A 15,399-nucleotide genomic window follows, 5' to 3' on the forward strand; every position below is an offset into this window, starting at 1 on the left:
TGAGGTACAAAGACCAACAACATCGCTTCATAAGAACATAGAACATTACCAATTCTTGACACAACATCTGAACAGATCCGTTTCTAGTGCCAGCAGAATTCAGTCCGCGTTTGCGCTGTCTTAAGCACAGAAGGAACTTTGTGACGTATGCAGTCTGTCAACGGCAATGACGAAAGTAACCAAAATACCTTCCTCGCCACGTTCAGATGCTTCGCCCCTTTTCACCCAAGTAATGCGGCGAAGCCACCGCAACAACTGACTGTCGCAGCATTTTTAAGCGCACCGCTGCAGTTCATAGATGCTTCGCCCCCTCACAAATGCCAGTGTTCCTCCTCTTCATGTCCCGTCTCCGCAATAACGGCTATCTCGAATGCTAGCGCACAGTTTTTTATTTATGTTGTTGTTTGTGGTGGTGGTGCTACGCCTCCTCGCACCTAGGCACTGCAGAGAAGCCACCACGGCAGGCGACTGCCACTGCGTTTCAGCTTTTCGCGCACCCTCACAATCGGCCCACTTGTGTGCTTTTAACATCTGCGGCTGGTCAATAAATGCATTACAGGGCCACAATTTGTCGAAATTTTAAGCGTGGTAGCCGGAAACTGCGTTATCCGGGAATATATGAAACGGGAGAAATATAGCATAACTCTACGGGACATCTTAAATGTCCGCAATTTTGATCGTACGAACCGGGAACATATCAGGAGGTTTTACTGCTGTAAATAAATATAATTAAATAAAAGAAATATGAGCTAAAACAAAATAAAGTGCAGTGTCCGTGCCTGCTAAGTGGTATGCAAAGAGGACCTCAGGCTGCTGAGAGACAGATACAGAGAGGGGGGAAATGCAGGGATGCTAACCAGAAAGGATTCTGGTTGGCTACCTTGCACAGGGGAAGGGAATAAGGGGATTAAAAAGGAACGAGAGAAGGAACGGGAAACAGTCGCAATCTGTCAATCAAGGCAGTCTCTCTCAAAAAAACAAAACAGTGCCTTGTAAGCCTTGAAGGCTGTAGACTGTTGTGGCCACGAACCGACCGAGGATCTTGGCCTCTGTGAAAGGACAAGGATCAGGGCGGTCCAGAGCACAACACAGCTTACACCTTTTGGTCACAAAGACGGGGCACTCACACAGGAGATGAGTGAGTGATTGTCTCTTCACAGGCACAGTTTGCACAAGAAGGGCTGTCGGCCATCGCCATTACGCCATACCCCCTGAGGCGGCAGGTGACGGTTCCTCCCACCTGTTTGCACAGTGCCACGGCCTCGTCGAGGAGCTTGCGGCGCTCAGCAGCGTTGCGCTCTGTGCGTGCCGCCAGCAGCTTCTCGTGGGCGCGCGTGAACAGGGCGTCCTCGCTGCGGTACAGGGAGGGGCAGACCTGGCGCAGACGGTTGGACACCTGCTCCGTTGCCGCATTGTCCTGCACAGAGGGAAAGCACGCCTCAACACAGACAGCCTCCTGTAGCGGTCGTACGAACAAAGTGCTGACAATGTCCACTCAACTTTCACAGCCCAACAAAACTATGAACAGGGGGAGGGCTAGTCGTACAGTGAAACACTGGTGTAACGAACCTCCATGTACTTGAATTGAACTCCTTCAAAGAAAACTGCATCGGTTTTCGAAATCAACGAACTGAAGAGGGTCGAATGTGTGAAACTTGCAGGTAAAGCATGCGAAGTCTTTTTGGGCTAGCATTTGATGTAGTGAAGTAATCGCCGATTAAACACCGGATGCCCTTTAAACTTCTCCACAGCGCACAGTGCCAAGTGGGGGGGCGCATGATGACGTCATCGAAGGTATCGGCACATTTCCAATGCACAAATGCCTGCTTTCAAGGAAAAAAAAAAACCAAAGCCACCGAAGGCAAACCCTGCCGAGAGTTGTTTGGCAGCGTCTAACGAGTCAGGGCAGGGTGTGGATGACGACAGTGGTAATTTGAAATCATACCTTCCATGACTTCATGTTGAGTTTCCCTGCACTCCTCCCGTGCATTGAGGAGAAGCGCAAAATTCAATCGTTGATTACGTCACTGGCGTAGGCGTGCCCACCTAAGAGCCCACAAAATGTGACGAGAGGAGAGGGAAAGGTGTGAAGATTTTGAAATTCATATTCTGACTACAGATAACGCAGCTTCTAAGCATACGCATCAAAAAAATTCTTGCCCAAGGATATTCGTTAAGTGCCGTCCTTTTAGGTCCCAGCGTACTGCAACTTCACTGAGAGTGCCTTGAAGCAGCGCAGCCACCCACATCTTTTAAACAAACGCATTAAAAAAATTCTTGCCCAAGGATATTCGAGAGGCGCCGTCCTTACTGCAACTTCCCTGAGAAGCACCCTCACCTCCAGGTAGGTCTGGACGAGGGCGGCGGCCAGGGCGGCCAGCAGCTGCCGGTTGGCCAGCAGCAGCTCGCGCAGCGTGGTGTTGCGCAGCTGGTCGCGCACGTCCGGGGGCAGGGCGGCCGACACAAAGCAGAACTGGTGGTCGCACAGCACCTTCCACAGGCCCAGCACCTCCGCCGTGTGCGACACCAGCCGCAGCAGACGCGCCAGGGAGGCCTGCTCCTGGGAGGCGGCCTCCGCCTGCGGAAGGCCCCCCAACTGAGACCACGCAAAGGCCCCTGTACCTCCCACACCACCAGGGCCCCATCAAGTGCAACACCTAGGGATGCACAGGGAGGGTCCAACTTCAGGGGTGACAAAGGTCTTAAAAAGCTTTTGTTGCGAAAGCAACACACCGACGACAGCCAAAGCGAGATCTCGGGTGGCTGCCGTTGCGCCGCTGACCTTGAGCCGCTGCTGTGCCTAGCAGATGGCCTGCCGTTGCCCAGCAACGTGCTTGCTCCCCCCCCCCCCCTCTCGCCGTTGCCTAGCAGCGCGATAGAGTGCACTAGCTCCTCCCTCTTGCCAGCGCTCGCTCCGGGAGAGGAGGTCATTCCTCGGGGTATACACCGGTGCGCTTGGGCTCGGCTGAACAGTCTCGCTGTGGCTAAAGCCAAGGAGAGAGCAAGAAGACAGACGGAGGCGAGGAAGAAGAAGCAACGTGCTTTTGCATTCCTTTAGGCCAACCAGAGTTAAACTACAGCTAATTTTTTTCATTTGTCGACATACCTTTGCCGATTTAAAATATGAGCTGCCACAGTGGCTCAGTAAGAAATGATGCAATCATTTATTAGGATTTTATTTTACCATATGTTTACTTGGCAGTAATCAGCCTGCACTCAACTTGAATGCTAACCTACCGTGTCTAAGGGGAAAAAGAAAGCTTTAGGATGCGTGCAGGACCTTTGGAAATGTCTACACATTCTTTAGAAAGCTTTGCAAGAAATGACGCAATCATTTATATTAGGATGTCATTTTGCCATAAGTTTACTTCCAGGTGAGATAGTTAAGTCTACATGCATATTTGAAATCAACATTCTATGATAAAAAAGAAACAGTTATGAAGACCCTGGTCAACGCTGAACCGGCCTTTGAGCACAGTGAAAATTAAGCCACGGCACAAAGGATCTTGAGAAAAAACAGCGCTTGCAGACAAAGGATCAGAACGAGAAGGACACACAACTGCACTGACTAAACTTTTATTTCGGAAGGCAGCTGATTCGCACCTTTTATGCAGAACCGGAGGGAGTGGTGCGCACGCGCAAAGATCAGCAAAGTGGAAGCACGGAAAGAGCCAACGGTAGGCCAACTATTCTTATCGTCACTGATAACCAATAGGGCAGACCAAACAAGCGAGGAAAAAAAAGAAAGGGGGGGGGGGGGAGGTGGAATGAAAAATGCGGGGAGAAACAAAAGCAGAGAGAATAAACAAACAATTCTGAAAAGATCCTGAAGAAGCCAACAACCAACACGGCCTTCTCGTTCTGGTCCTGTGTCTGCAAGCGCTGTTTTTCACAAGATGTACCTCAACCAACTCGCCCAGCAACACACCTTGAACAAAGGATACTGAGTCGCATGCAAAGGGGACAGAAGCAGCTAATAGCAGCTATTCCTCCTCTAAATAGCTGGATGCAAGGGGGATGTGCTGTCCAACATATCAAGCGCATATATCAACGCACGCATGCACACACACACACACATGCACACATACACATGCACGCACACAACACACACACACGCACACACACACGTATATATATATCTGCTCCCCACCCTTGTCACAGCATTTACATCTTTGTGTGCAGCATGTGCGGCAAGTCCCGAACCAGCCCTCCACTGCTACCTGAATCCTGTCCTCGCCCATGCACACGGTTGAACCTTGGCTGACACGGATTGATAAAATTCAATGGACGGAGTGTACAATGCACAGGAATCTGGATGTTCTAAACACTCTCTCTACTGCGGATGATGTGAACGCATGAGCCGTGACCAGATGCAGCCCAGAGCACCAAGTGCAAAAGAAGTCAGCAGCAGCGTGCAGCAGTTTCAATCCTATGAGCTCTAAATAGATCTGCATGAACGCATTTCCAGTGCTTCTACTAATGGAGTTTGTTCATTTTGAATGAAACATATTTCAGTTGATACAAATATTTTTCGTGACCCTGTGACATTCGTATCACTGAGATTCAACTGTATTTCAGTTTTCTGCACTGCAACCTCGGGAAACAATGAAGCATTCAGTTGAACAACATTTTGGCAAACACGTCGAGACCAGCACCTGCCTGCTACAATTTAACGTGTAAGCACTAGATGCCTCGCTATTTGGATTGGAAAGCTTTTATTATCGGCTTGAGTAACAAGTGGATTAGTTGATCTTGCTAGGTGGCCATGGCCGTGATCTTGCTAGGTAGCCGAGTTGTACCAGCTGTCGCTTACACAGTCTGTAAAATGGGTCCATAGATACTCTGCTGGCGCACCTACGTTACGTTTAGTTCGATGAAGTAAATGAGGGGTTAAAATTTTTTTTTGTTTCCTAGCAGCGCTTCACGACGATAAAAAGCAGTTGCACGCTGCAAATACTGCACGAGGTGCGCTTAATTTTGCCGGGCCTTGTGACAAACGAGAACCAGAACTCAATGCTGATGACGAACGCATACATGCATACACTTGCACGTCGTTCGTGTACATAGAGCTGCCCTTTGCACTGTTGGCCATTTCTGAGTTGGTCCAAGAAACACCTCACCCAGTACTTGGATTTCATCCCCATTGCCACTGCTGCTCTTTGGGTGACATCCAAAGTGTACAGGGTAACGAGTGTAACTATTTTAATGTTGAGGTAATTCTGACAACCATGCAATCTCAACGATTTTCTTGTGAAGTGTGTTCTGTAGTGCGTTTTTCAATTTAGTTTTTCAATTTAGTTCTATTTTCTGGTTGGTCGCTTGTTCTTTGTATAACGACGTTAAAATAACCATGTTCTACTTGCTTCTTTTTCCCACCCCAGTTATGTAACCCCCCTCACATAATACTCCAGTCGGAGCCCGTGAGGTATTTGAATAAATAAAAAATAAATAGATGCCCTCCGGGAAATGTTATGGTCAGAAATATTTATCAGAACACGAACACTTGTCAGGAATTCAACAGCTGGTGTCGTGTCACTCTGAAACTCTGCCAAAAGATGCACAAGTTTCACACCGAATGGCAACATATGAATCATCATCAGAGGAACGCCGACAACTGCAGTGAGCGAATGCGAATGCCACCAGCTCTGCTCTGTGCTAAACAAGGCAGCAATGCAACAATTCATGTTCAAATGCAGTGCCAAACAAGAGGACGCGGCAATGAAGACACAGGACAGGCCATGCGTGCCCTTCACTGCCCCTCTTCAACCCTTTTAGGCGCCATTTCTCATTTCAAATAACAAAGATATTTTTAGGCCTAAATAACATCAACCTTTGATATAACGCAAGCAGATGTTACGATTATTGGGTATATTGAACTCTTCGTAAATATTTTTGACAAATGTGTGCAATTTCTACTTTATACATTGACCGCGGCTAGCCATGAAACAGGTATATCAAACTCTCCAGCGCCAAACTGCCCATTCGGATGGCAGGCGGCAGGCTTCGCCACACTGCAGTAGTGACTGGTCGTGATGCGGCAAGCGTTCGTGCCAAGGTTCGCACTTTTATCTCTCACTCGCCAACAGCGGTGTGTAGGGTTGCAGACCGGCAGTCAGAACACGTTCGCGCCTCTGGCACCCATCGACAGCGCCATTGAAGCAGCACTGGTGGTTGCAAGCTTGCAGTAACAATCCTGCGCTCATGGTGGCTGTCGCGGAGGTGGTGAAAGTGGCGATAGCTTTCGCTCCGGCATAACGCTTACCACGAGACACGGATGTGATGCGGGGAAGCCACCAAAGCCAGTGCTTAAAGGTGCAGTGAAGAGGAATCTGAACTCATCTTTTTCCCGCGGGTGCTCAATCTACACGTTCCGAGCATCCTTAGAAACCTCGACTTATTGCCCTGTGTGGCCCATTTCCCTAATTAAATCGAATTATGTCCAGCTCCCGCATTTTTTTTTTAATTCCCCGCATACGGTGGGAGGAGTCGACCAACGCATGGAGTGCCTTTCAGGCAGCTCCGTGGAAGCTTTGCTTTCGCTTTATTTTGTCTTTTAGGTTTCCGTGAATAAATAGTTTCATTCGCAGATAATATAGCCGCAAAATAAGCCTGCAGAAATAAAATTACGCACGGACTATTTGCTACTACGAATTACAACGTATTACTCCACCAATGGCAGAGATGCAAGCCTCCACGGAGCTGGCTGAAAGGCACTCCACGCATTGGTTGACTTCGCCCACTGTACGGGGAGAAATAATAAAAAAAAAAGTGGGAGCCGGACGTTAATCCAATTTAATTACGGAAATTGGCCACACAGGCCAATAAATCGAGGTTTCTAAGACTGCTCGGAACGTGTAGATGGAGTTCCTGCGGCAGAAAGACGAGTTCAGATTCCTCTTCGCTGCACCTTTAACCTGCACTTGCGGTGCTGCGCGGGACAGCCAACCTAACTGGCGCTCAGTTTCCTTTTGCGGTCTTCGGAATAGCCACAAGCACCTTCGAAACGCTGCCAAAACCTGGTAGAACGTCTCTCTGTTTCTCTAGTCAGGATTGACACAACTGCTGTCCCTTCAATGACTGAATTGCACCGCTGTTGCACGCATTTCTGATGAAATTTTATATTACGAATTTCCGCTATTGTGAACTATTTTAAGATATTTTACTTGTTCGATATAATGAGATTTCACTGCATCTAGTCCCAAGAAAGCCAATTTCTTAGTTTTTCAAAGGAAAACACACAGCATAGTTTTCATTCTAGAGTGCTGCTAGATAGAAACACGTCAAATTTTAATGATGCCCCAACACTACACTAAATATCTGGGTACTTTGTTTATGGTGAAATGTTTTTCCGTTTTCACGATTTCCTAGTTACGAGGGTTTATTGTAAACACTAGTTAGGTAGGTTACTAGCACTGACTTTTCACCTTGGTTTTGTTTCTGCATCATTTACCAGACCTTCATGCGAAAACTGCATGAACTAAAAATCTCCATAATGCATTATATTGCCACGTATCATTGTAGTGTTTGTTCGTTCACGCTCAAAGCTGCAGGAAAGGATTGTTATCACTTTTGTTCGTGCCGCGAGAAGCGACCAGTCTGATCTCGATTGATCACAGCCATAAAAGGCTGCATCTAGGTTTTTCCAGATTACTGTAGATGATCTTGTCCTGCTATCTGGAAGTTTCCTTGCCGCCTTTAAATTGAGCGATGCCGCGAGCGGCGGACATTCGTAGTTCGACGACTGACGAGCACGTTTGTTGCTTACGCCGCCGCCGAGTGATTCAGTTATTTTGCGGGCGCAAGTCAGCCCAAATAAAGAGCTTCGTTTAGAAGACTGACTGGTGTTTTCCTGACCACTGCACTGCCGTCACTACAACGTGACAATATGTCCCATTAGCACAAAAGACGGCGTCCATCACCATCCGTGGCATGAAATTTGGATGACGTCAGAAAGCAGGTGTACAATGGCACAACACATGCAAGCGAACATCTAGAGTCAAGAATGATGCAATGAACGAGTTATGAATTTAGTCATGGCATGACTCGTAGACAATCTGCAGCGTAACAAGACTCACCACTTGTGAAAGTACAGTCTAGCCCAGTTGTAGTGAAGCCACTTATAGCGAATTAGCGGTTATAACGAAGCGACTTCATTTTCTCATTCCAATTTTTCCTTTTTTAACACAATTTCCTGCCATGGCCTGATTCTTTTGCTGATCCTTGCGAAAAGTGATGACCCCACTGTCTGGATTCTTGTTGCGTACCGCAAGCGCGCAGGCCATTGCACCATTAGTGACGTGCTCGGCTAGCGCGTCGTCATTCAGGACGCTGTCCATGTAATTGATTTCATCACTGATCAGATGTTTAGGGGAATCCCCCAAGGTGAAGTAGATTTGTAATAAGGGGGTATTTACTCATTGACATGCACCCGAGCGCAGCCATACGGCTACCAAGGACAGCTATACAGCTTTCTCAGAAACTTCGTAGTTAAAGAACAATTCGTCCTGGTCCGAGGTTCGAAACCAGGACCACCGCTACACCGGAGCAGTTGCTCTACCAACTGAGCTAACCGGGATGGCAAGCTTATAGTAGGGCGAGAGTGAATTGGTCAATAACTCGAAGTGGGAGCCATGTTGGTCAGAATTCATCATTTTGACAACCTGTTCTCATATCATCTTGGGTTAGGACTTTCTGTCGCACCATAATGCAGTCATTGATTGTGCTCGTGCTGAACTTGAGTGTTTTGTGCTCAGCGGTTGCTCATCGACCGATGCCCCTTCTGCTGCTTTGGCGAAAGCTGTCGTTGCTGACAATATTGCCTTGCCTGAGTGCTCTTCTATTCTGGTGCCCATCGCTTCTGCTCTAATTGTTTGTGGCGGCTAATACAGTAAAAGCTTGTTAATTCAAACTTTAAGGGACCGGGAAAAATGTTCGAATTATCCGATGTTCGAATTATCGAATGGCCTCGAAAAAAACTGACAAGAACCATTTGCATTACGGTATATGTACCGTACTTACTCGCTTAACAAACCCACTCGCATAATGAACCTACCCACCCCCGATTTTTGCCTAAGAATTTGAAAACAAAAAAAAAAGCACCAGCCGTTAACGCTTCCCTCCGTTGCGCACCGTCACGGGTCCACGATGCATTTCTTGGCAGTGCGCCAAGATGCTGCGCAGCGATAACACCACGGTGCCTTTCGACGTTAGCTCTAGTGCAAGGGGGGAAGCGAACTTGGCAGAGTGCCAGCGCTTGTACGGCTGTGCAAGCCTTGTTTTCAGTACATTCGCCTTATCAGGCCATGGGCGATTGGGGCCTCTACTGCCACTCAATCATTGGAACGCGCGATAGCAGCAAACGCCTTTTGCAGCGAACGATGTTAAAAGCCAGCGTCATGATCGGGGCTGACCGCGTGCTTCCGTTGGGGGTGGTATGGACGACACTTGCAAAGAAAAAAAAAAAAAAATTTGCACGTATGGTAGCGCCCGTCCGAAGTCATAGCCTTTCGTGAGCGTTGACTGGGACCGCGGCCACAGAACTTATCCGTATTTCCAACTTAACAGGGCTCGAATTTAAGAGTAATTAGTTTTCGGAGGTTGTGCGGAAAAGAGGGCAGGCAGCCGACCGCGGCCGTCAACCCCTTCCTACCCTCCGGCGCTGCCCGCCGCCGCACCGGTGATGGCGCCATTTAGGCTTTACCCACTCTTCCGTGGTTTTATCTGGTTCCATCTTCTTTCCCCGTTTAGGACGTGTGCAGCCTCTAACTATGCAGAGGTGCTTTTTTTTTTGCCCACGTGCTGTGTGCCAAGCCGCCCAGGCCCAGACGCGGCGGCACGTAGTTCAAATTATCGTAGCGGAACCGACCCGCTTTCGAATTAACGGGCTTTTTTATACACAGATCTCTATCGAGCTTGGCCGGACCAAGTAGCGTAGTTCGAATTATTCGGAAATTTGAATTATCGAGGTTTGAATTAACAAGCTTTCACTGTATTGTCCGAGCTTACTGTCCTTTGCACTGGCCTGTTTTGAACACACGGACTATCGCGACCGTGCTTTCCCCTTGGAGCACACTCACAAGGGGGTTTTGTCGGCACTCTGAACAGAGGGATAAAACTCAATGAAAACACTGTCGCCAATCGGATGAAACGCACAAACCCACCTGGACTTTCCGCAGCATGTGCTCCTGGAGGTGCGCCGGAGTGTCCGGCTCGAGGCGCGACCGGGAGTGAGTCCTGACATTTGCGAACGACACACCGTCGACTGCCAACTGGGAACCAGCCAGCGTGGACGAGCGCTCCAGGAACTGCTTGAAGGCCACCAGAGCGCACAGGTAGTTCTCCAGGTCTCCGCTCGAGATGGTGCTCGTGAGCGCATCGGTGAGCCTGCCCGTCTTGGGGTCCTTGACCGGCGACAGCAGGTTCAGTGACCAGAGCGGCCGCACCAGACGCGAGAAGTACAGGTAGCAGCCGTCGTGCCGACCGGAGAAGGTCACCCCCGTCGGCTGCTGCGGAACCGCAGGGGGAGAGAGCGTAGATGCCTGCAGTCCCGTTGGTCTCCACCCGTACGGCTGTTGTTGCTGCTGCTGCAGACCAAGCGGTGAGCCAAAGTTGTTGAGTGGCCTGCCAGGGCCCTGGATGCCGGGCAGTGGGGTGCTGGCCCAGACCGGAGAAGAGGCTGCCCCAAACATAGACTGGGCTGGCTCGGTGGTGACCATCTTGGGCTCTCCGCCGAAGCGGAAGAGTGCCTGCATCGCGTAGTCAGCAAGCCGCGGGTTGCCGCGGTTGCACGCTAGGATGAGGCAAGTGGCGCTCGCCTGCACTTCGCCGTGCAGTTCGAAGAAGGCCCGCACTGACTGGTCTCGCGTCACGTCCGGGTCCTCCAGAAGCCCGCGGAGGACGTCCACGGGTCGCGGCTTCTCGTACACACAACAGCTGGTGGGTGAGAGGAAGACGAACCGCTGGGGCCCTTCCAGGTGCTGCGTGATGACCAGCGGCGGGTCGGAGGGCACCGAGCCGCCCCCGGCGAGTGTGATGGTGCAGCGGGGCTGGGGGGCGCGGCTGCGGCTGCCGATCTCGGCCACGCAGCAGACACCCCGGTCCAGCTGGCCCAGCGTGGCGGCCTCCATGAGCCGGGGACGGAACGGGTACGCGTCGGACGCCAGCGTCCACAGGGTGTCGCGGTCGCCCGAGTCTGCCGCCACGAGCACGGTGGTGCCCCGGCGACAGAGCGCCGTGCGCACGGTGTGCACGCGCTGGGGGAACACGTGCGACGAGAACCCCGGGGGCAGGCGCACGTGCAGCAGCGCCAGGGTGGATGGGCGGGCCTCGGGACTCGCGTACGAGCAGGTCGTCAGGTAGAGGCGCACCCCTGGGTGTGTGCACACATGCCGGTCAGTGCTGGCAGAAATGCTTCCAGCGCACCGCACTCCTCTGCCGTCTAAGCTATGCCTCTTCTATGCATCCTTCCAATTTCTTAGTACAGTAGAATCTCAATCATACCAATCTCACGAAAAATATTCCAATATGCAGAATTTATGCAGATCTGTTTCGGTTGGCAGGGTTTAATTACGGCCACGCGCGCCAACCAATTCGCGTCACTGCTCACTGCTTGTGGTACGCACCACGCGATTGGCGATCGTGGCGACGGCAATGCACCGGCAGCAAGTATTCAGCTGTCCGAGGGTGCGGTCGCAGCTTCGTATCGTCCGCAGTGGGGCGAGGGGTACCGTATTTACACGATTGTAAGTCGACCCATTTTTCAACATTTGAAAATCCGAAGTGGGGGGGGTCGACTTACAATCGAAACCAAAGCATCACACTATAAATAAAGGCGAGACAAGCGTGGTTGCATTTTTTGCTGCGCGGCTCCGTCGCATCGTTCTTGCCTTGAGCAGCTATGTCAACGCGCAGAACCGGCATCCCCGCCCCGCGCGAGGCGGCCCGCTGATGGTGGCTGTCGATAAGCAGCAAACCAGCACCAACCCACTCCCCACACGTGGCCGCAGATTGCGTATGCTGATAAGCGGCGGCGGCCCGATAACGCCTTCGCGTTCTACTCTTAATTTTTTTTGTTTACTTTCAACCGCGCACTCGGCGCCGAAGGGAGCGTCGGTAGTTGATGGAAGGGCTGCTGTTCCAATCGTGGCGGCACCCCCCTCCGAACCGCAGCGGCACCAGGGAGTGTCGGTAGCCTACGGAAGAGCCGACGCCGCTCGAGCGTAATTTCTCTCTGGCTCTGACGGATTCGACTACTGCCGGCCGCGTTTCACAAGTTTTTAATGTAGTGCTTCGTCATTCGTCATTTGTGCTCCAGGTCTGATAAGCGACCGGCGCTCGTTCGCGGCTACATTCAAGATGTCTGTCATTCTTTATGCCGAACAAACGAACTGCGCGCCGGGCCGCAAGTTCGACCTTCGCACTGAGTGATACAGGAGTGGCAGTTACAACGAGGCAAAATTTTCAGCTGTTCCTCGCGATGTCATGATGTGGCTTTTTGCGAAGTGCAGGATTTCACTGCATGACTATGTTAGAACGACGAGCTGTGGGACTGCAGCAGCGATGACGACATGACGACGGCAGCGCTAGCGAGGACGATGGCACAAGTGTGGACGAGTAGCCCAGTGACTAACACATTTTTGTTTTGGAATGTGCCCACGGGCACTCCCGTGTGCGGCAGCTGATAGCGGCTGGTGATCAGCGGAGGCCACAGGATAGTACTGTCGCGTTCTAGTTCTACTAATAAAGGCCAAGTTTAAATGACCTCAAGTTTTTTTTTTTTCAAAATTGTGATGTGGGGGGGTCGACTTACATTCGAGTCGACTTACAATCGTGTAAATACGGTAGTTCCTAACGTCCGAATTTCTGCTCATTGCACAAAATGCCCTATGGCCAGCGCATTATACTAATTCGTATCAACTGGGATTGTATCGAGATTCTAATGCAATATTACACGAGCGTCGACCCTTCACTTCATCACAAACTCAGTGAGAGTTGTCCTATGTGTACAAAGCAGTGAGCTGGATCACCGTTGTCTCCTTCATAATACCGTATTTACTCGCGTAATAGGCGCACTCGCATAATAGGCGCGCCCCTAGTTAGGGCGCGAAAAATCAGATTTTTTTATTTCCGCGCATAATAGGCACATCCCGAACTTGGCACTGTGATCAATACTGTATTTACACGATTGCAAGACGACTCCTCGCCACCCCCCGCTTCCCAATCTTTATTTTAACAAAGTTTTTGCTGAACTGACTACTAGTCCTCACTAGTGCTGCTGCCGTCACAGCTGCTGCGGACCCACAGCACGTACAACAACATCGCGTAGAACAGCCGCACACAGTTTTCAGGGATGCTCACTTTAAACGTCTGTTTGGAAAGCTTCATCTCCAGCCGGAAACGTTCCCGACTTAGGCCCACGAAAACTTCGGCGCTTGGAGTCGCGTACGAAAATTTAGGGATGCCACAGTCGCAACTGCCGCACTTCTCGGCGACGTCGTATTTTCCGACCCGCTGCTCGCTTGCCGCGTTCGAGAGCAAACTCCCAGCCGTGTAGCTGTTAAGGTGCTTGCCCGTCGAGCTAAAACAGCAACGCTCCGCGGCAAAGCCATAAACCACGATGAACAATCGCGCTATCGCTAATCCCGGCACTTGACAGCAACAACAACAAAAAAAAAACGAGCTGGAGATGCTGATGGCAATATAGATAGCGAAAGCTCGCGGCGGAGGAAAACGATGATGATGATGATGAGCATGGCCTTGGGCGCCCTCCGTGGGCGGCCTCTGGAAGCTCCTGTGCACATGTGTGGCCACCGCGATCAAGTGCCCGTTGCGCGCAGCCGGAGCCGATCGCGGAGGCCTCGGCGCGTGCATTCCGAAGGCTATTCCCGCGTGTGTCGTGGAAAGTTTTGGTGCGGCCCTTACACGGATCTTTTTTTTTAGATTTTCTTCGCGAGAACGGGTGCGGCCCGTACACGAGTGGGTTTACGCGGTGTGTTCAATTTTGCGAGTCGAAAAATTTCCGGAAATTTTACCCCGCGTAATAGGCGCACCCCGAACTTTGAGCCAGATTTTCTGGAAAAAAAGTGCGCCTATTATGCGAGTAAATACGGTATATCAGCCTCGTTCTCATAGTTAAAGGTGCACTAAAAAGAAATCTGAACTCATTTTTTTACTGCGAGAACTCGATCTACACGTTCCGAGCATTCTTAGAAACTTCAAATTATTGTCCTGTGCGGCCGATTTACACAATTTGAATTGGATTAAACGTCCCGGCTTCCGCTTTTTTTTTTCAGCTCGCCGCAGACGGTAGGAGTCAACTAACGCGTGGAGTGCCTTTCAGGCAGTCGCGTAACGGCTTCGCTTTGTTTGTTTCTTTTAGATTTCCATGAATAAATAGGTCCAGTCAGAGGCCACATAGCTGCAAACAAGGCCTACGGAAATTAAAATATGCGTGGACTCTTTGCTTTCACCGATTGCAACGTATCACTCCGCCGATGGCAGAGCAGCAGGCCCCCACGGGACTGGTTGAGAGGTTAGTTGACTCCTCCCACCGTCTGCGGTGAGTTTAAAAAAAGGCGGGAGCCGGGACGTTTATAATCTGATTTAATTTATGGAAATCAGCCACACAGGACAATAATTCAAAGTTTCTAAGAATGCTCAGAATGTGCAGATCGAGGTGGCAACGTTGCGCATGTAACCGTTGTTTTTTTCTATATATTTTGTGCTTTTAATAAATTTTGTCAGTTGTTAGTGAGCACTTGTGTTGTCGTCACTCCGTCCCTGTCCTTGTGGTGCCACAGCAGTATGAATTCGTACCCACTCGCCCAATTCTCAACCCTTTTGAACTTCACGGAAATAGTGTAGTGAGTGCAACCAAATTGAGGAGACCTCCAGTGGCTGCCAAGAGAAGCTGTTGCTCGGTGCATGACTGCGCGAGACAGCTGCTCTGCTAACATCCAGGCAAAAAGCCAAATCTCTCCTTGGCCCCTCAAGTGGAGAACTGCATGCTCCGTATCTAGCAGAATACTCGGTTCAAATGTAATGGAGCTCGACAGTCTTATAACCTACTCAAACAGACACGTACAAGCGCAAAAAAACACGGACAGAGAAAGACTTGGACAACACGAGCGCTTACTTCCAACTGGTGATTTATTCACACACAAGCACAATTATGTACACCTTGCTGCATGACGTCGAACTGATAGCCCTGCCGACATCATGTGGCTGCTCCCAAAAACATTATTTCCTTTTTAGTCAGTGTGATAGATGCAGGATGGACCCGCTTTTCGAATCACATCTGCCTCTGTTATTTCTCTAACATCCTGACCACTATGCTTGGCCACAATCTTACATGCTCTGAAGACAGGTTTACACAGTTTCTTATTCTTTTCATGGTTAGTG

At 50.2% G+C, this 15,399-nt stretch overlaps 1 protein-coding gene across 2 annotated transcripts in view; it reads right to left on the bottom strand.

The window, feature by feature from the left end:
- The window catches only part of Nup154 (nuclear pore complex protein Nup154), a 52,481-nt gene that overhangs the window by 19,093 nt on the left and 17,989 nt on the right, over nucleotides 1-15,399 (bottom strand). For both annotated transcript variants that reach the window (XM_089553501.1, XM_089553500.1), the window contains exons 5-7: nucleotides 10,161-11,368; nucleotides 2,339-2,578; nucleotides 1,241-1,417 (exon numbers count right to left, since the gene is read on the bottom strand). In XM_089553501.1, coding sequence (XP_089409627.1) covers nucleotides 1,241-1,417; nucleotides 2,339-2,578; nucleotides 10,161-11,368 — 1,625 coding nt within the window. The remainder of the gene's footprint in view (nucleotides 1-1,240; nucleotides 1,418-2,338; nucleotides 2,579-10,160; nucleotides 11,369-15,399) is intronic.

Source organism: Amblyomma mixtum, chromosome 7 (genome assembly GCF_055824585.1).
Source record: "Amblyomma mixtum isolate Tamu chromosome 7, ASM5582458v1, whole genome shotgun sequence".
NCBI classification, from domain to species: domain Eukaryota; kingdom Metazoa; phylum Arthropoda; class Arachnida; order Ixodida; family Ixodidae; genus Amblyomma; species Amblyomma mixtum.